The sequence below is a fragment of the Pyxicephalus adspersus genome, chromosome 5, assembly GCF_032062135.1.
Source record: "Pyxicephalus adspersus chromosome 5, UCB_Pads_2.0, whole genome shotgun sequence".
Lineage (NCBI taxonomy): Eukaryota > Metazoa > Chordata > Amphibia > Anura > Pyxicephalidae > Pyxicephalus > Pyxicephalus adspersus.
This window is the reverse complement of record NC_092862.1, coordinates 95,059,634-95,084,648: the sequence shown is the minus strand read 5'-3', so window position 1 is coordinate 95,084,648 and position 25,015 is coordinate 95,059,634. Positions and strand designations below refer to the sequence as shown.

Genomic DNA, 25,015 nt, shown 5'->3' with positions numbered 1-25,015 from the left:
AAACTTTAAATTATAATTTTACCTCTAAGAAGAAGGAAGCTTTTGCTACTTTAATAATGAGGAACAGTAATAACTGTGGCACTATTGTAACCTGTCTGATTGATTGTTCATTTTAGAGCTACCCACTGACTCAAAGACCACCCAACAAACATGCAATTGTATCCAAACTGGACCAAAACAGCTACTGTAGGATAAGCAAGAATATCTTTAGGAAATGTAAGAAGGGGAGGGGTCTGAAGGCAGACACAGGAACTTAGCTGAGGATATCTCGCCAAATTTCTGAATGATATGATGTGGAGTAATTTGGCCGACTAAAATCAACACTTAGTAGGCTGACCCTTTAATGTTAATCTCCTATAGCCATTTGGAATGGCTTTGGTTGTTTTAATAAATATAATTAAATTAGAGGTTAAAACAGAAAAGTTTATTTAGGATGTGTTCTTTCGCTTTAATATTTTACAGTTGCTTTCTAGACATGTTTGGCAGAATACATCCAATAATGTAATTTGGGAATTAAAAGTAATACTTTTGTAGTCTGTCCAATATAAATTGTTCTGTGTTGAATTCCACAAGAAAGTCCAGAGGCAATATTTTTCAGGAAGATCATACATATGTACATATATATTTTTCTTGATTCTATCTTGAAAATGAATAAACATACATTTCTGTTTTTCTGAGGTAGTGGAAGTTATAAAAGTACTTCTGCAGTTTAACATAAATCAGATTTTTTGGTAGCTAATACAATCATTGTCTCCTGTTCTGCAAAATATCCAGGATAACATGCTCCATCATGGGCCATGACAAACTGTTATATATGTCCATGTCAACTTTATTTGGTATCTATTTAGCATTTGAATTATGACATAAAGGTATGTAGTACGAAAAAAAAGCCCAAGTATTAACACTCACTGTTTGATGAGCTCTTACCCCTCAAGTCCGCGGATAAATAAAGAGTGTTGATTTCCTGGGTTTCCACCAGAATTTCTTGGTTTCTCTTCCAAGTCTCTATATTACAGCAGAGTACAGTATTAATGAGGTGGTCAGCAAGAGGAACCAGTGACAGCCTTGGGGCGAGCCAGGAGGTTAATACTTCCAAAAATGTTGGTTTCCCTGTAGATTTTAAAAAAGAGTTGTGTTTGGTAGCTAAATGTTGTTTTCCCAGTGGCCTATAGGGAATACAAAACCGTGAATGAAACTGTGTGTGGAAAGATAAGAAAGAAAAGTATATAAAGTCTTTTTTCAATAACATGGGTTTTAATATTTTTCATGACAGGGTCACTGGCATTTTTTAGCTGTAGAAATGGCTCTAGGAGTAAGTTTGTTGTGTATTTTTCTTTAGTTTTGACTAGGTAGAAGTATAAAATCCATACCAAATAATACAATATTAAGTACAAGATCTGTCAATTTTTTTGTAGAGTCTATAACTGGCATATATGTACTTTGAAACTGATTAGAGAGATTGTTACGAACAATGTGGAAGGATCAGGGTGTTACAGTTACAGTACAAAAACTTTGTGTACCTAATGGTCAGCTATATTATCTCACCAGAAAGGTTTGATTTTAGAGCTTTCCCAAAGTGTATGCTTTTAAATACATAGTAAGTGTCCGAATCTGAACATTCTGCTGTTTACATATTGGGGGATTGATATATACGAGGGGGTGCTGAGAAGTTCCTGGCTTTGCCCAGAAAGAAGAGAGCCAGAGTTATGAAACAACACATTTAATCAACATTTTCACCCCTGGGACTGATGCACTGATGCACTTGGTACAGCGTAGTTGCAGCTTTTCTAGACCGTTCAAAAAAAAATCCTTTGGTTGGGCCGCAAAACAGCTCTCAACATCATCTTTGATGTCAGAAATGATCTCAAAAAGTTGCCCCTTCAGGTGTTTCTTCAAAGATAATAGTCTGAAGGGGCCAGGTCAGGTGAGTAGGGGGGATGGTGGACCAATTGGAAACCCGGGGTGTTTAATCTGGCAGCCACAACGTTGGACGAGTGCGCAGGTGCATTGTCCTGCAAAAAAAGGATCCATTTGGTCAACTTTCCTAGGCGTTTTGTCCTAATTGCCTCTTTCAGCTGGTCCAGGAGGTTAGCGTAATACTGTCCGGTGATACTAGAGCTCTGAGGTTGGTAGTCCACCAACAGAATACTGTCTTTGTCCCAGAAAACAGATGCCACTACTTTTTTGGCAGATTTCTGGGTTCTGAACTTTTTCGGCTGCGGGGACCTGCTGTGGCATTCCTTTGACTGTTCTGACTGTTCCTTGGTTTTAGGATCATAGATGTGGAGCCAGGTTTCATCCCAAGTCACTAACCTAGCCAAAAATCCTTTACAGCTTCAAAATGGGCCAAAACGGCTTTGGATGCTTCAACTCGTTCCTTCTTCTGATCACTGGTAAAACATTTTAGCACCCACTTCGCTGAAAGCTTGCGCAAGTCTTGGATAGTGGTGATAACAAACCCAACACGCTTCCGTGAGATGTCAAGTATCTGGGCTATCTTTTTTGTGGATATTCACCGGTCCTCAATATTCAGCTTTTGGACAGCATCGCAGGTTGCCGGGTCAGTTGAGGTTGTGGGGCGCTCACTGCGGGGCTCATCTTCAACAGGGAAATGCCCAGTCTGGAAATGAGATATCCAGGTTTTGACAGTGCTGTAGGAAGTGCCCACTTCTCCCCCAGTGTGTGTGACATCTCAGTGTGAATGTCCTTTGCTGACTTTTCCTGGAGAAACAAAAACTTCATGACGGCCTGTAACTCCAACAACGTGAAACTTGCTTGTGCCTCTGCCATCACAGCTTCTCACTAAAAGAAAAAAAACAGTTTTAGGAATCCCAAAGACCTGATATTTGCACATTACACATATTGTTACATACTAGGATATTAGGCTGTCATATGCCCCCACACTCATTTCATCTGGAAGGGGGCAAAGCCAGGAACTTCTCAGCACCCCCTCGTAGGATGAAAAGTATTTCAACTATAGTAACAACAGATAAAAGTATTTTGTGTATTGCTCAATGATAGTGGGATGATCTTCCTCTTTCATATGGGAAATCCAACTTCCATTTAGCTTTGGTTATCGACAGAGAGATTTGAGCTTACCATAATGCTTGATAATATTAGTTATTCTACAAGGGATGCTTGGGTAAGCCCAGGTTTAGGTCTGCCAACAAAAACAAAAAGCATTACGCAGAAAGAACCCTAAAAGACATTGCAGGCTAGGCATTGGGCCTGATTTATTAAAGCTCTACAAGACTAGAGAGGTCAGACTGTCATGGGAGAACCTGGGTAAACTAGCAAACTTGGAATTAATCTGATCCAGGACTAAAAACGGTTCTGAATGAATAAACAAATCCATTTCAGTTTTGCTGTACCACTCAGGTTCTCCCATGATAGTCTATCCTAGTCAGTCTTGGAAAGCCTAAAAAAATTAAGGGCGATTGTGACCTGCATTTTATGAATGGGTTGTAAAATGCAGATTGCATTGTGGAGTTACCTTGCAGAGTATAGTGATGACTAAATCCTGATATTCAATGTACTTACACAGAAGACTAGGACTAAAACTTTAATTACGTCAGATATTCTCACAACTCAAAACAGTGTCTTGTATTTGCCAAATGTAGTATGCATCTTGTGACTTGGTAGACATTCCCAAAATATTCAATTTTGTCATGTTTCTTGGATTACTGTAATACATTTTTCCCCCCAAAACATTGGAACATTTAATTTGTTGTGCTTTTGACATTTTGAGTGCTGATTTTCTAAAGGAATATAAGCTGTTCACAAAGTGAAGCAATGAATTATCCCCTTGCTTAGTAAATGAAAACAGAAAAAAATTCTGTTTTCTGTGTTCCTTGCAGGTGATTAGGAATTCTTGCCTGCCTGTTCACTCTGGATATCTGTTAAATCTTTAGTTGCCAGAATAACTGCTAATCTTGGCTTCCCCATCGCATACCCAGAATAAATAAACTCCGCACCTGTCCAATAGTTACATTATCCCAGACCAGCTTATCAAAATGCCTGAAGATTGTCTTCAGGGAAATAAAAAGGAAGATGGGGCACCCTACGACAGAACTGGCACAGCTGAGTATAGAGTGTTTAGTTCGCACTTTATAAAAATGTAAATATTTTAAATACTGCAATTTGGAACCGACCACAACCAGAGATGAGGGACTTTAGAACCGACCATTAGAAAGACTCCTTTAAAGCTTACAACTACGGATCATTAGTAAAAATTCATGATATTTGATGAAAGTATAATGTTGACAGCATCTCACTGTGCCTCTGATTAGGTTATTGAAAACTCACTTTGGTGAGAAATGTGATATAATTAGTGAGCAGTTTTCTAAAAACTTAATGTACAGAACTGTAAAATTTGCATAAAGCAGACATCTGTTCTTGGGGGTCCCGGGACACTCTGTGAAAAAGGAATTTTAAAAAATTACAAGCAACATGTGTCAATGCCCTTTCTTGATAGAAAGTCAAGGAGGTTACAGTTACACCTAAAACCTATATCTTTGTTTTAGTGTTCATAGACTAAAATATTCGTAGCAAGATATCAGTTACTTTTACTAAACAGAGCCTTTGGGACTAGTGTGCAGATAAGAAATCATCAGGAAAAAACCTATATAATACTTATGAATTACACATTTTCCTAAATCTCTGCAGAGCTAAAGCAGTTTATACAGTATATTGCTAGACTTGATTTGACCTCACAAAATGGTAGTAGACCCTTATATCTGCAAGAGTGGAACTTTACTATATTTTAAATGTGCCTTTCTAGAAATGTATTTAATGTATTTGTATTTGTATTATAATGTGTATAATGTATTTAAAATGTAAACAGACCTTTAATCTTGAAAATAATATTTGTTGTTTTCCCATCTCTTAAAAATATATTTTTGTATGTTAATTTTATATATATATATATATATATATATATATATTTTTTTTTTGTAGATCTTGAATTTACCAGAACTTATTAGTGATCCAAGATTCAAAACCAACAAACTTAGAGTCCAGTACCGAAAACATCTCCTTGAAATTCTAGCCAAAAGGTATGCTATTATTGTTTAGACAGATTAACAATGTGGCAGATCTGGATGATGACATGACAAAATGTTTGTGTATGTACATAATATAGTACTAAAAGGTTTGTCAGGGTTGAAAATAAGTGTAAATATGTAAATATGTGAGAAGTTTGTTTAGATTCTTATAAAATTCCCATAAAATTTTAAATTCAAAAGCATCATTTTTTTTTATTCATTATTTTTAATTCATGCTTTTGATTGTGTTTTTTCCTATTTTCTCCAGTTTCCTTATACTTAAGGCAACATAGATGACCAAATCTTTGAAGTTCTATGGTAAAATATATGTTTGCTGTTCTCCAAACAAAATATAAACAGCAATATATGAATTTTGGAAAACTGAGCTAGCAACTCTGATAGCCATAACTTTTTTCATTTTAAATCTTTTACTGGCCTTTTCATAAATAGAGCCCTGGCACAGGATTGATGGCATGTTACATGTTATGTAGTTTACTTAGGAAATTATTTTTTAGGCTACAACATAAAAAGCCAAATAGCTCTCAACATGATAGGTGTCCAGTTTGTGGTACTTGGGATAGGAATATGAATAATTACACACCCTAAGCACATGATCCTTTATGCCCCTACTTGTGCTTATACACCTATAGCACTTAATCTTCTGAAAAGAGACTAACACTATGTTTTCTAGAAATCAAATGTTAATGCAAACAAATAAGTATTGTTATACAGGTGTATGCTTTCCTTGAAGGCATCAAGTGCACATTTGTTAAAGCTTAAGCTTCAGTGTACAAAGGTACAGCAAATATATAGTACAAAAATACCAAATGTAATAAAAATTGCATACTTTATAAAGGCAAGGGGTAAAAGGGGTAAAATATGGAAAAGTTATAAATCACCACCAAATCTGTATTTTATTTTATTTTTTTTTGAGCAGATTGATTATTCTCCTGATTGTGGAAATACCCAAAAGTACTGCAAGAGTGATCATTGCAGCTAGACAGATTTAGGTTTAGGGATTTTTATGTCCTTCAGTGCAGCTCTTGATTTAATTTAGACATAAGGTTACATACAACTACATATGTTGTCAATGACAAATAATAATAGCATTTATTGAGATACCACCAGTGGCCGTAAGGCCGCATTTAAAAAGGGAACACCTAGTGACATAGAGCGATAACTAGCCTAGCCGAGTCTGTCCCTTTGTTATCTTTCACAATATTATGTTGTGTTGTTCACATTAAAATAAATCCTATTTATGTCATCGGTGTGTAGAATGATGTGAACACATTAGTTTGTATATATAGTTTGTTCATTTGTGCTTAGCTTTTATGACTTTTTGATGCTTTCCTTTCTGTGTTTCATTATATTCAGGCAACATGATCAAAGCACCTGTGTTTTATTCCAGATGTATCATTCAGCAAGTGCCCTAGTTTGCAGGAACTAATGTTAGAGTCCCAATTTTGTTACATTTTGTTACATACTTACTACATCTGTATCTACTCATGAGAGAATCAATCACTAACAACTAGGTATATGAAACAGCATGTGCCAGTACATTGTACTCAATTTTCCGCTCATTGTTAAACATCAGTTCATATTCTTCAGATGTTTGTGATGTAGGCATATTTGAACATACGCCTGAACTGAACTTATGCAATGATATACGCAGTTCTGTTCATAATAATAGCAATGTGAATAAAGCTCAAAATCCTTATATTATCTTTTATTTTCATACACACAAATGCATTGGGAACACTGCACATTCTATTCCAAATCTAAACCTGAAGAAAAAAATGATCACATTTTGGACTTGGAACCACTGAACTAATATTTAGTAGTATAATCACTGTTTCTGAGAAGTGCTGCACATCTGTGTTGCATGGAGTCGACCAACTTCTGGCACCTGTGAACAGGTATTCCAGCCCAGGATGTTTGGACTACATTCCGCAATTCTTCTGCATTTCTTGGTTTTGCCTCATAAACAGCATGTCACTACAAGTTTTCTAATATACTAAGGCCTGCGGATTGGGCTGGCCACTCCATAACGTCAATCGTGTTGTTCTGTAAACAAGGCATTGCTCATTTACTGGTGTGTTTGGGGTTCTTGTCAGGGGCATTTCTTCTTCTGCATAAGATATGACCTCTTCATGTATTTTGATGTATACAATCTGATCCATGGAATCCCTATATCATGACGTGTTCACCACCATGCTTTACTGTCTTCACAGTATACTGTAGCTTGAATTCAGTGTTTTGTGGTCATCTTACAAACTGTCTGCGACCCCCTATATCAAAAAAGAACAATCATCCTTTCATCAATCCACAAAATGTTGCACCATTTCTCTTTAGGACAGTCAGTGTGTTTTTGGCAAACTGTAACCTTTTTACCTCATGTCTTTTTTTTTTCAACATTGAGACTTTACGGGGGCTTCTTGCCAATAGCTTGGCTTCACATAGGCATCTTCTAATTGTAAAAGTATTACAGGTATTTTTAGACCTTAGGTCTTTCTGGAGCTGATAATTTGCTTAGTCTTTCTATTTGAATGGTAGTTTTCTGTTTCCTTTCAGCCAAGCATTTGAGATCATTTTAGATGAGCAGCCTAACATTTTCTGCACTTTCATATGTTTTTCCCTCTCCAATCTCCAACTTATTAATTAAATGTACTCTGTTCTTCTGAAAATGTCTGAAACGACCCATTTTACTCAGATTTTCAGAGAGAAATGCACTTATAAGCAGCATGTACAACATTTTTGTTGCCTTCTTTCCTTGAATAAGGGCTGTGACTAACACCTGTTTTGCCACAGAATGAACGACCTCACCAAATGAACTCAGCACTGCTATTATTTTTAACAGCCTAATATTCCCTTTTCTTTCACTTTCTGTAAATACCAGAAATTTAATACATTTTTCCTAATGTTTTTATTCAGAATAGAATGTGCATAGAGTTCCCAATGCTTTTGCGTGTAAAGAAACAGAAGCTATTTCAAGAATTATGAGCTTTATTTTCTTTTTTAAACACACTGCTAATATGCTGAACACAACTATACATGCATACCTTTTTTTTGAAGCCCCTCGCCTTCTGTCTTTATCGCCACAGCAATCAAGACAGAACGGGAGAACAGAGCTTCCTCGGATACCTACGTCATGGATCGGAGGAGGCTCCTGGCTGCTCATTCTGTACATGAAGGGACATCCTAATACATTAAGAGGAAAAAATGCCGATCTCACACATGCGTAGTGAGTGCTGGACTTTTTTTTGCCCTATTACAGCAGGCTACATCGCCCAATTCCGTGCCTGCACAACGCGAAGTCAGGTGAAGTAGCCAGAAAGCGGAAGTAGAGTGACGAAGATGGCGGCGCCCTGGACTAACCTAAACATAGTCTTAACCTCTGGATCTAAATTCAGTCAAATACCTAACCTTTTGTAGCACTGATAGGGTTTACAAAATATGATTTCAGAAAATCAGAACTACAATGCATGTATATTATGGTAAGATTACCTCAGATGGGAATTTGGCAGCAGACATCAAATCATACTTAGCTGACAATCAAATTAGGGTTAAAATGCCTTTGGCTTGTTTTAATTCAACAAAATATTGTTCAGAGCACTATGTGATATTTCAAAATGAAAATCCATCAGTACTAAATTCCAAGTATCAGGATACAAGAGTTCTCTTTATTATGTTTTGCTGTTGCTTCTTGTAAATGTTTTAGGATCCACCTTAGTCTGAAGTGGCCTCCTTTTCTCAATCAGAATGTTTACTTATATCAGTTACACACAATTATCCACATGATAGGTATACCTATAGGTCTACTTGGCCACTCCCTAAATACAGAAACCACTTTGGCTTCCTTATAACCCTCTTATCCTGAGCTACACTGAAAAAGTTTTAGGTGGGTGTGGACAAATGATTTCACATATAGAAGTTTTTGTGTTTAGTTAGTTTTTGTTTTAATTAACAATGCAAATTGAATGAACAGAAGAGAAATCTAAAACAAATCAATATTTAGTGTTACCAACCTTTGTCTTCAAAAGAGCTTCAATTCTTCAATGTACGAGTGAATACAGTTTTTGAAGGAACTCCGTAGGTAGCTTTTTCCAGACATCTTGGAGAAATAACCAAAGATATTCTTTGTATGTTGGTTGCCTCAAATCCTTCTCTCAATTCATGTAATCCCAGACACAGTTGATGAGGTTGATACTCCTTGTTCTTCTTTTACACTGAAGATAGTTGTTTTTAAAATTGACTATATGTTTTGGGTTTTTATCCTGCTGCAGAATAAATTTGGGGCCAATCAGTCGCCTCCCTGATGGTATTGCACAATTAATAAATATCTAATAATATTTTTATATTAGGGTACCATTATTTCTGATCAAATCCCCAACTCCATCTGATAAAATCCTCAACTCCATAAATGCAACCCCAGGCTTTCAAGGAACCTCCACCATGATTCACTGTTGTCTGCAGCTATTCATTATTGAACTGATCTTCAGACCTTTCCATGAATTTTTCTGCACCCCAGTCTTTATGTTTTTGTGCACAGTTGAGTTACTTGGCCTTATGTGAACTTCAAAGGTGGGGCTCTTTGCCTGCAATTCTTCTATGAAAAAAAAATGTTTTTTTTTTTTTTTTTTGGGGGGGGGGGACATTGCTGATGTAGCATAACTACCTTGTGTCCTGTTGCTGTGCTTAGTCTTGCCATAATGTATACCTGTGCACCTTGGTAGCAGAGATTGGCTGTTTCTCAGCCACTTTTGGGCTTCCTAAACGGCTGTTTTTGTTTAAAGATTGTGTTACAACCTACTAATGAAAATGATGATTTTTAGTACCTATTTGCTATAATTGGTTAATTATACACCTGTTTATAATCCTACAAAATCCCTCACTTTGTGTACCTATAAGAATTGATGCTAATTTCAAGGCAAAGATTAGTCAAACCAAATATTGATGTGTTTAAGATTTTAAATTTTTCTCCTGTTAACTCACTTTTCATTTTGTAAATTGATAAGAATAAACAATTAGAATATACATTTGTGAAAGAGGTATTTCAAATTTCAGTTCAGGGCGCTGTGCCCACTTTTATTTATTCTAATTGTGCAAATGGAACATAAACATTCAATGTTTTCCCCTACTGGGGGTCAGCAACATCACAATTTTTTAGAATTTTTTTTACCTTTTCCAGCTGAAATTGATGATGCCAAAAACTCTTTGAATGTGGCATTGCATGTTTCATTCTACTACAATATATGTATGTGATTGTAAACTCAGGTTGTAAGCTTCTCTAAGGGACAGCTAGTGACATGACATAGTTACATAGTTCGGTTGAAATAAGACACAAATCTTTGAATATGGGCTGTGTAATATGTTGGGGCTAAATGCACATTCACAAAGCTTAAGTTTAACTTTGAATTTAGGTCAAGAGCTTTTGTTACAGGGGAGCGTGATTAATATATCCTTTGGTAATCATGGAATGCAAAGATGTTCCATCCCTGACTGATTGAACTTGAAGGTATTTAATCTCGTCTCTCACTGCATAAAACAGACATTAGTTACGGCAGTCATGTATAAAAAATCATCATGATTTTTTTCCATAAAAAGAAATGAAGCCATTTATAGTTCTAGGGGGATGAGGCTGAAGGATACACAAACACTAAAGCTTTAAATACACCCTAGTGATTACTGGTGGATGTTAAACAGTCTGAAGGCACGTTTGATACGACTTGCTTTCACTTCACAGAGCTTCAAGGAATCCACTTGTGTACCTCCAGAAATGATCTATGTGCTCACCTTGAAAATTCATTAAGTGTAGCATTAGAGCATAGTGTTTACATAGGCTTGACTCATTGACATCCTGACTGAAAAGGTTCCGATTATGGTGCATTCAAGTTTATTCCCTTAGTAACTTAATCTTCCTGTAAAGAACAGCTATTTCTCTGTTAGCTTTTTAGCCTTATATAAGTTTGTATAACAGCATTTTTTATTTCGCCCAGTTTTGCATGAACCACGTTTGGTACAGATGGTAGCTTTATTCTACCACAGGGTATGAAGTTTACAGTTTGGTTATTTTTATTCCATTAGCATCACAAGCAAGATTGGACTTTTCTCTCAGGTTGCAAATTTGTTTTTTTTCCGGTGATAACAACTGAAGAGCCAAACGGTAACCAAAATTAAATACCTATATACTAAGTCCATAAACAGATAGAAATGAAGGCTGATGGCCTAGATGTAGAATTGATTTACAGGCACAGGTCAGGGTGTGCAGCATGTAATTCAGGTAGAATTTTTTAACCAGGTGACAAACTTCAAGGAACCAGAAATGGGCAGATGACATAACCAGACATCTTTGATTCAGTTAGGCTGGACAATGGAGAGATATCTGTCAATGGCTTAATACAAAATGTTGTATTTTGGTGTTTAGTTTCACCCTAAGGCAATCAATCAGAAAACATTTATTTTAATATCCAACAGTATGCAATTGAATAAACAGGGCAAAAAAGAGTTATATGTGTTTGCCTTAATGTCTATTTTGCATTATTCCTAAATAACACTAATCTGTTTCCTGCTAAATATTACCAATATCATGCCTATTAGTATGTATGGATCCTATTGTTCACTGAAAATGTAGCATTGAATGAATAACTGTATAATGTTTTGATCTGAATTTTCAGCAAGATGCAGACAAAGGACTTTGCTGATATCAAGGGTATTTAGAGTGCACTGGGGTCCATGGCCCTGTGACCCTGCTAATCCATATTTCCAATTATGTTGCTATTAAATGTGAACATTGTTTAGCTATCTAACAGTTGTGGTTGTTAGTTCCGACATATGTTTCACATATGATAGGCAGGAAAAAGTAAGCCTGCTTCATATCAGGTTTTTCAGATCAAACTCAAGCAGTTCCATATTTTATTTTGTTTTCCCCATAGAATGTTAATGCTATTGTCTTACAAATGTGATGATCGTTACAGCAGAATTGGCCTGAGGAAATCCACTGACCATATATGAAATTGCTGATAATTTTGGTTTGCATCTCATATTAAGACAATCAGATAGAATTACAAGGTTCCTTAACCATGTTCTTTGCCTGAGGCTCTAAGCTTTTGCATTTCCGCTGAACATTTTTTGTTATAAAATAGGCTGCATGGGAATAAACCAGTGTGGTAGTACTTTACATCCTTTGGAATTAAAAAGAGAGTTCAGACCACAATATCTTGTTTATTCATAGATTCTCAGAAAAAACAACCTCTGAGTGGCTTCAGCTCTTTGAAGGAAGTGGCATCCCATATGGTCCAATTAACAGTATTAAGCAAGTATTCTCAGAACCCCAGGTCAGTCTAAGAGTATTTTTATTTCTGTATTCTTACATCCTGTGTATTCATGCAAGTTACAAAAGTGATTATAAGAACTTTTCACCTTTGTATTGTGATGACAAAATTAAGGCAATCTGCACCTCAGAGTACACAATCAAAACCTCATTCTTTTTTGCTCTCAAGTGTTGCTAAAGCTAAGACTACAACTTAGTATTAGTATTTACTTTTGTTGTAATATATGAGTAAAGATGAATACACCCTGGATTGGTGAACGCTGCTACTAGGTACAAATTACTGACTATGCTTAAACAATCTAGAGCCAATTCTTGCTTAAATATATGTATTTGTCCTAAAAGGCATATCTTAAATGAAGAAAAAATCTCCCTAATGGGATAAATGAAGGATCTCTTAAAGGTTCCCATGTGCACCAGCTATTTGTTTTGCTTATGTTCATGTTCTACATGCTGTGCTATGTTATTTACATTTTTCATTACATAATATGTAAATAGATAGGAGTTTTAATATACAATCTAATTCCTGGACACACCTACCCTTAGTATAAATAACTAAATTATGTTGTGTAATAACTGTCCGAGCCCCTAGGACACTAAGGGGAAATTTATTGTTGTTTGCTTTCCTCTGTTCTTTGCAAAGTTACCCCATACTGTGACATTGGTTTTGTTTATGTTTTTATTTCTATTACTCATTCTTCATAGTTACAAAGTGAGTGTTGTTCGTTCTCTGCAAAGATAAAAAACAAAGGCACTCAACAATAAACTTTAACATTGAACACTTGATATTCTGTTTGAATCTGAAAAATGGATGTTGATTACTGGGGTGCATCTTAACATTACAATTAAAATTGATATACAAAAGATCAAATACTTACATTTATTATCAGCCATCCAGGGTGTTTGTGATTGCTGGAGCTGTCTTTCCAAGTCCTACTTGAGGGTTCACTATTGGATAGATGTGCAATGGTTTGCAAATAAGCTTTTGTTTTTAAAGAAAATGGTATAAATTTTGAGACATATGTGTCTCAATTTTGCTGAAGAACAAGGCTCTGTGAAATGCATCATGAAATGACAAATCATGAGATAATAAGGTAAACAATATTTGTTGAATAGAAATTATTTTAAGTATTTAATAAATTATGTTTCCTTATTTGTAAAAATGAGGTGTGATGAGAATTGTATGATAACAAAAAGGTAAAGTCCAGTTGGATATGACACTATAGTTTTACTCTATCCCTGGTTGGTTATAACTAATTTTAAATGCAGTCACATTTGTGCTGCTGTATGGGTGGCAGCAAAGATAATGCTATAATCCTAAAGAATTGTACTCGTTTGCTTAAAAAAAAAACTTTTTGGTATTACATAATGCCCCCAATGCAATCTTTGTAGAAACAGGTATTACACAATGACATTTTTTGATACATTTGATACATTATAAAACATCAAAGCACAATACATGTGTGCACGTGTATATATATAAATATTCATATATATATTATTATATAAATAAAATCAATAGATTGTGAATTGCATTTAAAGTATAATATCAGTGTCACTTTTTTATGACAAACAATTACATTCCCAGTGCATAAAGCAATTGTTATAATATTGCATTGTTTGGTTACATTCCTGTCTGTAAACCTTTTGACAGCATCATTTTACTAGCCCTGAATGGTTCAGATGACCCAAAACCAGACTTTTTTTCTGACTTTAGGTATCATAGCCTGGTCCATGTCATCTGCTCACATAAGTAAATGGAACAAGCATTTCACTGTGACCTTGGGTTTGACTTGTACAAACGTACTCTCAATGTGTGCTGTACATTTTTACCAGATGTGGCAGCATATATTTGCAAGATGCATTTAGATGGGGGAGCATCAGCAGCATGATATAGTCTGGAGGTTAATAAAACCTACTAACTTCACAGGCTTCTACAAATAAACAGATGAAACCAACAGATAATTTTTCCAGTCATCAAATATTTAACTTCTTTATTTTCTGTTTGTTTTTTGTGGCATATTTATCTTAGCTAAAGGAACTGTGAAAGGAAATGGAACAGCCTTCTGGGACAGGAAGAATACTGTTTCTGTAGAAATGTTAAATTAATTTTTATGGTGATGCAGAGTCAACGACTGGTTGTTAAGGGATGGCTCAGTGCCATTGGGTGGAGTTTTGTTTTGATATCCTTTTAGAGTTTGCAGGTGTTTGGCACAGACTGAAATCATGACCAGCTGTGATATTTCATTGCTGATTATTCCCTCACAGTAATTTTCAGTGGTGATGCATCACCGACAGCGTCCTCCACCTGATAACCTCCACTTGTGTGGTACATATCACCATGCCCTTTTTGCAGCCTATCTTCATTGCTTTAATAGTTGTGAGTTGCTGCCGAGATTAGGAAGGAGAAATTTAACCTGCATAATGAACTAATTGGTTTAGAAGGGTTTACTATTCACTTAAGTTGCACATTCAACACAAATGCATAGCATCTTTGCTGCCTGAGTGCTAAAACTGATAATTTTAATAAATTCTTGAGTCTTGACCCGGAAGCTTTTCTTAATCCCCCCAGTGCCGCTCATAACAGTGCTTATCTGTGCTATATTATTGTACTGACCTTTTTGGCATGGAACAGGTTATCTGGTATTCATTTTACATTCTAGGAATTCTAGTATCTTTCCATTAGGATTTCCTAAAATGTGCTTTGTTTTCTAGTGGGAAACAGCATATTTTACTGTGTTCATGAAACATATTTGTCAAACATTTGAAATGACAAGTTACAGAAAGTTTTCCACATTTAAAGGTTAAAAATGCTACAGGCATGAAAAAGAAAGTACACCCTCTTTTAATTTTAAGGTGTACAAATGTGTTTATTTGTTTAATATAGTTAGGATTAAACATTTCTTACATTATTTTAGTCAGTTTCTTAAATATTTTGTTAACATAATCATCAGTAGTGCTTTTAGGTATTTTACATGTTTCTGGGATTCTGCGGTGTTCTGAGATTTCTGTGATATGGGTGTACTATGTATAAAATGTTATTGTGTAAAAGAAATATTGTATATATTAAATACAGATATAAAATTATTTCTTAAAGCAAAAATTAATTATTTCCAAACTTTCAAAAATTAATTGGTGAATTCTGGACAAACTTTTAAACCAAATAAGTGATAAAAAATTGCCAAAACAGGTAGATTCATTGGCCTAGATGGGTTCTTCACTTGTGTACAATAAGGTTTTCTCAAACTTGTTACAGCACAGTTTACCATACTTTAGAAAGAGGGTAAGGATTAACTTGTGTGTCCTATTCATATGCCAAATTCCTTGTTAAATCCTTGAACAGACCTTCTCTTTTAAATGGTCCACTAAAATGTTGACTAGGTAACTAGAAAAATATATATCTTAGTCAACCTCTCCCTATTCACTACCATAAATAATAGTCTTTTCTGATAACTGTAGGTTCATAAATCTACAGGCAGCATAAGTCCGGTGCCACCATTCTGGTTTCAAGCAGTGAATCACTATAAAACAGTCCTTTTGCCTTATACTACTACTCTCCCCTAGGTCACAAATTCAGTTTCTTATACACCCCCAGTGACCTCACCTTTAAGTTCTAAAGTTGAAAATCTAGCCTCAGGTGTAAAACAAAACACCACTTATTCCACAGTGACATTGTTTATTTACCAAAAAAAGGCTGCTACTTATCCTCCTAATTCCTTTGGAAGTGGTTATTTTTTACCCACTGCTTCTTCATTTTGCTATACAATAACAGTAACCATAATCAACAAAAATACCAATTGTATTTTTTTATCATACTTTTAATTTTTTAATTAAAGTTGTGTTTTCTTTTATTAACAAAGAGTAATGAAAGGGTACAGTTGTTAGGAGATACACAAATAATGTAAAGTCACAGTAGCCAATTAATAATTAGCCAGCTTACAACTAGAACCATAAAAGTCAAGAATATAAGGCTGGGTCTACATGGTCGTTTTTTAAAAACAAATGTAAACGTTCCTATTTCGTTTATATGCGTTTTATGCACTTTTATTAGAGTTTCAAAGCTTGCCTTTACAATGCTGGAAAACGCCTATGCTGCATTTGTAAACTAATTTGCATAATAAGTTTACCTACGTTTTCCCACAATTTGGGGCGTTTTCCAGCATTAACTCAGCGGTTTAATTACTTAAACGTTGCAAGCAATGTTTATGATAATTGCCATAAACGTACCTCAAGGAAATGTCCTTGTGTAGATTAACCCATTGTGTTGCTTACAGTTACAGAATAAAATTGCTGAGTCACAGAATAAAATTCTCTGGTCAATAACAGGCAAACTTTTGTGTTGCACCCAGGGAAACCGATTTTAGGAAAGCCCAGTAAAGAGTCATTCAGCCATAATCCTCTTTAAAAATATATTATCTGTAGTTCGACAGATAATTTCTGCAATATTGCGAGAGGGCTTCCTCCACTCAGCCACTATAGTATATGTAATGGACAAAATATTCATTCATTTGGTTTTTCTGGGTAATGTGGAATGTGAAACACTGTAAATGATTATAAACATGTATCCAAAAGCGCTAAGACACTGGACAGTCCCACCAGATATGAAGAAACATACCTGTTCCTCCACAACCATGAAAGCAATGGGAAGCTACCTGATACAAATTTAGCAAGGCAGGCAGGAGTCTCATACCAACTAAAAAGTAATTTATAGGCGTTCTCCTGTGCCATGGTATTGGAAAAACATTTGGCCACAGCCAATCATATTGATCAGCTGTATCTTTTTTCATGATGTTCATTGAATAAACCTATATTTGGTAAAACGACTCTTTGCTTTGCCAGTAGCCACCAAATGTCGTTCACATCTGCTTTTGCCTAAAAAAAAAGATAATGTAGTAGAAAAAGTTTTACTGGTATATTGTGTTCTTAATTGGGTTCATTTTCTAAAGAAGTTTAGACTGTTCACTTTGCAGAGGAACTTGTTACCTTTCAAGGGATGTTTCATTTAGCTAAGTAAATGTACTAATAATTTATTTTGCAAATTATTCACAATCACATGTAAGGCATGTAAAAAAAATATTCCTTTAGTAGAAAAACCCCAAATACTATCAAATAGTTTCTGGAAAATTTGTCTGACTATAATGAATGGGACTGGCAAGGACTCTCTTTGTTCCAGGAGAGATCAAAGATGAAAAATGTATAGAGGAATCTGAGCTTTAAGTAGACAGAAACCCCATGTTTGATTCTGTTCATTGTATGAGAAGAGAGCTGATTATAGAGTACACAGCAAACTTTTTAATACTTATGTATATGTCTCCTGTAAAGCATTCACTTGAAACATTTCCCGAAATTCATGCATAATTTAGACTGATGAAAAACTATTTGGAATCAGCTGTTTAAGGATGTTTCACAGCTGCTGTCATACTTTTTTAAAGTTCAGGAAACTTTAAATGTATTTAAATGATTACATCAATTTTATTTACTTTACAAATATGTAACATGAAATCTCTTCCCATGGGATTGCTGCATAAAGTTTTTTATGTCCGTACAATATTGCAATAAATACAGGACCACATGATTCCAATTGTCATGATAAATGTGCATTCTTTTGCCCTTTATTGCTTTTATGGGGGGTTTGGTTGATATTGTTGTTCATTATCAAATATTCTGCCCACCAGAGCCTTTGTTATGTGTTAAAGGTACATACACTGTCTTGGGGGCGTGATCGGGATTGTGAGGTAAGAGTTCCTCCATTCTGATCCTTTTCTTCACTAAGTCTTCTCCCAAGCAACGGGAGACTGGTGCAGTCTTGCCTATGCTGGCTAGTAGGCCCTAGCAGTTGACTGGATCCTCTGTCACCTTTTAAAAACCCTCTTCTCTCACTGGCATTACTGCAATCTTAAAGAAGCTCTGTTCAGAGCACACTGCTTTTGGCACGCAGAAGGCAATATGGATTTTTTGTAGCATGGATTTTTTTTTCTGTTGTTGCTGAGGCACCAGAAATACTAGCAACTCCAGGGCCTTGGATGCTTCCTCTTCCTCAGTAGATTTCATGGCCATTGAATCCAGTAAGTTTTCTTTCTTTACTAAAATTGATTGCCTGGCCATTGAATGTGGGCTTATTAGGCAATACTTAGAAAAGTTTTGTGGTTACTTGTCTGACATAGAATCCTGGGATTCCACAGCTGAGAACAATACTGCAAGTGACTTCAATATGGTTGGAGTTTTGCAATGCATGGTCAAGAGCTTCTAACAGCATGTTCTGGGGATTCAGGAAATCGTTTGTTGCAAAGTAATGTTAGAGTTGTGGACCTTCTTTAAGGTGTTTAAAGAGTTCATCCTGCAGTCATTTTGGAGCAATTCTTCAATCACATGCTTAGTTTGAAGAATGTTGAGCTCCATAGTTAACCTTGCTGTTAGGAGATGCTTATCTGGCCGGCAGTCCCGTCTTGTGAGCCATCACAGTATCAAACACCATTTAATCTGTCCAGTGATGCCACTTGCAGCAGCAAGGAAAACTAAGAAAAAGCAGCACCCCTGCTTCCTTTTAGCCATGAAGCCTGAGATGTACTTTATTGGCATTCCCAGTCCGATGCTGATTACCTGTGATTGACCTGGCTCTCTCTTCTGAACTTATCTCTGCTAAAATCTTTGTACTGTGTTTTCTGTGGGCTCCTAGCTATCTGTCAGTTCTTTGCCAGGTGGCACCTCTTGCACACAGAAGTCCTCGGGGCAACTTTGTGCTGGGATGGTGCAACTAACCTCCCAAGGCTGAGTGGGTGCGTGCTATTGGCAAATAGTGTGGTGTTAGAATGGGGTACTGGTGTCTATGATGACTATTGTCATCTTTTATTTACTTTGCCTTCTGTGACTCCTCTGATTTGTTTTCTAAACACAGTGTGCCTGATATAAACCCCCTGGCGGTATTCCCGAGTGTGGCTCAGGGTGAAATTTTTCAGAAAATGGTAACCCTGAGCCACACTTGGGGTGGAGTTGAGGGCTTACCTGGTCCTCACAAGCCTGCGGCGTCCTCCAGCAATGCTGGCCCAGCAGCTGTGTCCACTTGGTTATGCTCAGCCCGCATTGGCGTCCCCCTGCCTATGCTCGGCATCTGCGTTCCCTGACCTTGCATCCTGGCGTGTAAACTTTGGAGACCCGAGGCCAGGGGATGCAGATGCCGGCCAGGTCATGCGACATCTGTGCAGGCGGCGTGCGTGCGTCTGGAGGCGGTTGCGGCGGAAAATTTAAAATTATAAGTATTTTTAAATGTCAAATGTACCGATTTGACATTTAAAAATACAAAATAATCATACCGCCAGGGAGGTTAATAAAGCTCTCCAAGACTGAAGAAGATAGGATATTATGGGAGAACCTTAGCGTAATTGAACACTGTTTCCAGGTAGATACTAACTATTGTCAGGTCATTTTTTGGGTTGCTTGGCAAATTCCAGGACCATGAGAACCTTTTAAATGTTTGTCACTGCCCATCTGCCCTGGACAAAATCCATTTGTGTTGGTTATAATAATGCAGGCAGATATCTGGCCAGCCTATCTACCAGTATTTTAGACATGAGATTGGAATAGAAATTGATCAAGGAGATGGGACGATACGATAATGAATCTCTGGGTCTTTTCTGGGTTTTGGAAGTACTTTATTATAAGTTTTATTACTAGAGAGGAGGTACATTCCAGAGGTCCACATGGTAGTGTATAAATGAACAAGGTTGTGATATGATTGGGTCCAAGGTCCTTGCCATTGACCAGGTTGGATATAGCTCCTTTAATCTCTAGTTCTGTAATTGGGGCATTGAGAGTGGCCAGTTGGTCAGTGGTCAGACTTAGAAGCCTCACATCCCCAAAGCATTTAGTTAGCAATGGGGGGGGGGGGGGGGTTGCTCTTGTCAGAGTAGAGGTCAGTGTAAAATTTAGCCAATACGGAGTTGATGGCTTTTTCAGTTACACTTTGGGGTGCAATGTACAATTTGTAAAAGATAAAAGATGCGATGATGAGAAAGAGGTTTTAAGTAAATACATGACAAACATGACAAAACCTTTTGTGAATAGCAACTAACTAGGATATCAGTATTGTTGAACTGTAAAACATTTTTACAGTCCATCAGTTTAGACTTAACCCTAAATATTGACGCTAGAATATAAATACAATATAAAATAATGACTCTAGAATATATCCTGCCACTTCAGAGTGCGTGAAGATACCCAAAACGTTTTACACGGTTGTTGTTTACATACATGGATTCCTATGGATAGGGGTAGGGCCTCTTTAACTTCACTTTCATGTGGGTGATCCTGTAACTCAGTGTCCCACTAGCTGAGAATAGCAGAGTGGGTAGGACAGCTGGTGTGCTAACAGGTGGCGGGGCTGCTGGGAATGGCTCCTGCTGCCTGCGCTCCTGCCTCCTATCATCTGCGTCCCCCAACTCACTGGACATAGACCACATGGGTCTGCAGAGCGGGGTTGGGGATCTCTGTTGTAACACATAGATATTGGAAGGAATCCCTGTGCTGATATCTGCCACTCCATATTTAGGGGATTTCAGATTCCCAGAGTAAGTCCCCAAACAACCACCCACATAATGTTTTGGAGGCAGGATATATGTCCCCCCCTTCCTCAATGTTGCGGGAAGGCATGGGACTTGGTGTGGTACAGAAATGTGCATCCCCTACAACTGTCCTGGCCACCCACACAGTTCTGATCATCCTTATTTATCATGTAACCAGTTATACATCTTACTGTTAAGGTAAAATATTCATTGGAGTACTTACTTATGTTACAAATATGGTTATGTCAAAACATGTAAAATTCTTCCAGCAAATTTTACACTCAATATACTAAACATTGGATCAAATATACATTTATGTACTTTTTATTAGCAATGCTTTTATTTGACTAGCAAAGCCATAGAAAAAAGGTACCAATATTTTTCTTGAGGAAATAAGATAACATTGTTGGACTGGTTTGCAGAAGAATGAAAACAAAACATGTGGCAATGATTATTCTGTAATCAGAGGAAAAGAAGGGAGACATGGCCTATTTTACATTAGAAATGGTGCTTAAAGCAGTATAAAGAAAGAGTTTGATTACAAGTTTGTTGAAAGTTTTTCATATCTTTAGAATTCAGTTAGATGCTTGTAGGTAAATGAAACTTTCTTAACAATGATCTCTGTCAGTTGTTATTATTGATTGGTATGTTTTATTGGGTGCACATTAGGTATAATGTACATTGTATATCATTTGCTGCAAGAAAATGAAATTGACTACAAAGTATGACATAGGTAATGGTGCTAGATTTTCCTGTGAAGCATACCAAGGGTATCATAACTTCCTGTGTAAAAGTAAAAGCTGCAATTATTGATCATCTGAAAGTATATGTATTAAAAAGTCTTAAAAGGTCTTTTGTGTAGGGTCCCATCACTCCCCTTTGTCATTGTAAATGTCTGCCATTTGCAACTCTTATTTGATGCACAGTGCTGCGTAATAGGAAAGAATAAATTTACCAGTAGTACTAATATTAGTGTAATGTTATTAGTAATAATAATAATATTAATAATAAAACAATGGCCTTAGCGTTTTTAACTATGAATGTATTATATATTTGAATATAATTTGTGTGAAACTATGCAAATACAATTGTCCATACATGATATTTGTTTCTTTGTTTTTTTAATGAAAACCTCAAAACAATCAAATAGAATTGATTACATTTAGATAAAAAAACTAATTATTTTATGTGGACTAGGCAAATGTTGTAGCCAGCAGTAGGTCGAGCAATATCATAAATACATACACATTCACACCTTGGAAAAGCTGTTTATAGTGGTTCTTCATATCTTCATAAGCAAAATTATATCACATGTATTCCATCGCATGGAATGTTTATTAAGGAATTCAGATAGTTAAATGTCAAGGTAGAGCTTTGGGCTCTGTGAGTACTACCTGATGTGCTGAGATGGACTGTTTGAGGAGGTTCTGGTTCACACTTGCCCATTAAACTAAATGGAAATAAAGCCATTATGTGCTTTTACATTTTTGACGGGAAAATGTTAACATCTCTATAAAAATATTTAACCTTTATTTTCTATAATATCTATTTATAGTGAAAGCAGAAATTTTCTGCAAATCTGCAGTGCTTGCCCACACAAGCCTTCCCTGCAAACCATTTCAAATCCATAGAAAATATAAATTTTTAAAAATATGTATTTGGTACTCAAATGTTGATTTTTGTCATTTATTACTCTGTATTAAAATCATGTTTACATACAAAATCTTAATGGATGGAAGTATGGATTTATGCTAGTTAACATCTGTTATGTGGATACACTGGGAATCCAAGTGTCCGTAGACAAGTGTTTATTTCTAAGGAGTTTACTTCTTAAATGAGTGACTGAAACATCAAAATATATTTAAAATAAGTTGCCAATTAATGTGTTTATTACCTTCCTATTGTAAATTGTGGCTTTATTTCTGCAGTTTGTTGTTTCTCAAAGCTTACTCTGTATGATTTCCTTTTTTGAACTGTCTTTTAGTTTATTTTGCTCTTTGTTAATGAGGAGTCATATTTTTGTATTTTTATATTCTTATCTTAAAACTTTTCAACACTTTTCAGCACTTTTACAACAACAGGTTGCTCACTGAAGAAGTGATCTGTTGCTGACTACAGTATATAAAAGTTTGAAATGCAAAACATATGACCAATACAACTAAGCCTGTTTTCAGATAATTTGTGTTGGTGCTGCAAGTCCACCAAGCAAGTTGTCGTTAGTTCAGACCTTTAAAAAATTGAAGCAAATTTTTCCAACCTTTTTCAACAGTAACTGCTAGCCGAAGTAGTTGGTAAGGTAGACAGCAAAACTATTAACTTCATTATGTGGGCTAGGCAAGGTATTGGAGTCAGGTGTCTTGGGTGGAAAGCTGCCTAGAGGTTGGGCTGTTATCATTCCTTGCTATGTTGTAGTTTGTACAGGGTGAGCCATGTGTCAGCTCGGGCCTTCAGAGGCTTGAACAGCTTTTGTCCTTTGTGACTGTGGTTGTCTATGCTGAATAGTTTAAGCACAACATTACACCTTTATTCATTAGATAAGACAGTGTGCTGTGTAGAACTTTGTGGATTCAGAAGATGATGGAAGACTATGTAGAGTTGGTGTCTCTGGAAAAGCAGAAAGATGGTGAGGAGGATGCGGAGATGTGGGGAAAGGTGGAGGAACAGGAGACAGGGTAGGCAAATCATGCAAAACACTTGGTAACACACAGGTGGGGATCTATCCCTTGTGACTTGCTGCTCAACTGTCACTAGATTCATAATGTCTTTTTACATGCTTACTAGACCATGTATATGGTGAAGTGGGCTCTGCCACTGACAGCATGCTGAAGTGAGATAACCTTGTGTTTACATTGTTGTGCAAAGAATGGGTAGGTGTGGCTAGGTAAATAGCATGGAAATATAGAAAGTTTACCTGTCTACCAGAGGGTGGTGTGTTAAGTGCTGAAATGAAATGATAAAATAATGTTCTGTTAGAGCTTGGCTGTGCTGGGGCTGAGTGAGAAATTGTGTTTTTTGCATCCCCTACCACCCTCATACTTCCCCTTCATTCACATTACCCACAAAGGTCCTAAAATGCCAAAATTTAGAAGGAAGGCTAACAGAATTAACAACAGTGACATTTATTACATTATGCATGTCATTGAAATTAGTGATGAAGTTCCCTCTTCACAAATGTGCAATCTGTCATTGTAATATTACAACTTAGAGGATGTCGTTTAAGGTTGGAATTAACAACAGTGACAAAAACTTTTTAGTATTTTTTGTCACCCAAATTAAGAAAAAAATGTACAAAGAAAAATGTACAAACTGTGGAATTGCAAAAGGATGCAGATTGTTGCATTGATTACACAGTTGTGAAATCATGTGAGTGTGACAGTTGACCAGTTAATAACATCAGTGCCACTTCCAACACTGGTTCCAATACACAACGCAAAAAAAGGTATGGTAAGTATCCGTCTCAGCACCATATATTTATTTAACAAAAAAGAAAGAAGAAAATATATACAAATACATTCCACTATCTACTGTATTTAAAGTTTTATGGTAAGAAACCAGTGTTAGAGTTCTGGGTTTAAAGGACAGCTGAAACTATAGTTCAGTTTTCCCTGAATAAACCCTGCACTCCTCTGCCTGTTAAAATACATCCCCTGTTCCAGCCATCTTTGCTGTGTATTCACACAGCATGGATGAGCTGTACTCAGGGCAGCCTTCAGCTGTACAGTGGAAATGAATAAGGCTGCAAAAGGATCAATTGGAAGAGGATCTAGCTATTATATTTTTCTCACAAAGGGACAGAGATGAATGTAAATAATTTACAATGTAGGTGGGTTATTAAAATACAAAGGTACCAAAAGTACAGTTGTCTTTTAATTCTCACATATGCTTCTCCTTATGAATTTGAAAATGAGGATCTTATCTAAGGAAAATAGACATCTGCTGCAATGATTTTGTACTCTTCTCCTATTTTGACCATCAATTTGCATGTATACTGATAAAAAACGTGAAAGAAAAATCAAACAGTGCATAATAGATTGAAAGTTACCATTTTGCCATGGGAGTTAAAGAAAAGAAAATACATTTGTGATACT

At 36.2% G+C, this 25,015-nt stretch overlaps 1 protein-coding gene across 2 annotated transcripts in view; it reads left to right on the top strand.

Annotated features, from left to right (window-relative positions):
* SUGCT (succinyl-CoA:glutarate-CoA transferase) overlaps window positions 1–25,015 on the top strand; it is a 360,863-nt gene that overhangs the window by 130,803 nt on the left and 205,045 nt on the right. For both annotated transcript variants that reach the window (XM_072412171.1, XM_072412169.1), the window contains 2 exons: window positions 4,957–5,054; window positions 12,274–12,376. In XM_072412171.1, the coding sequence (XP_072268272.1) occupies window positions 4,957–5,054; window positions 12,274–12,376 (201 nt within the window). The remainder of the gene's footprint in view (window positions 1–4,956; window positions 5,055–12,273; window positions 12,377–25,015) is intronic.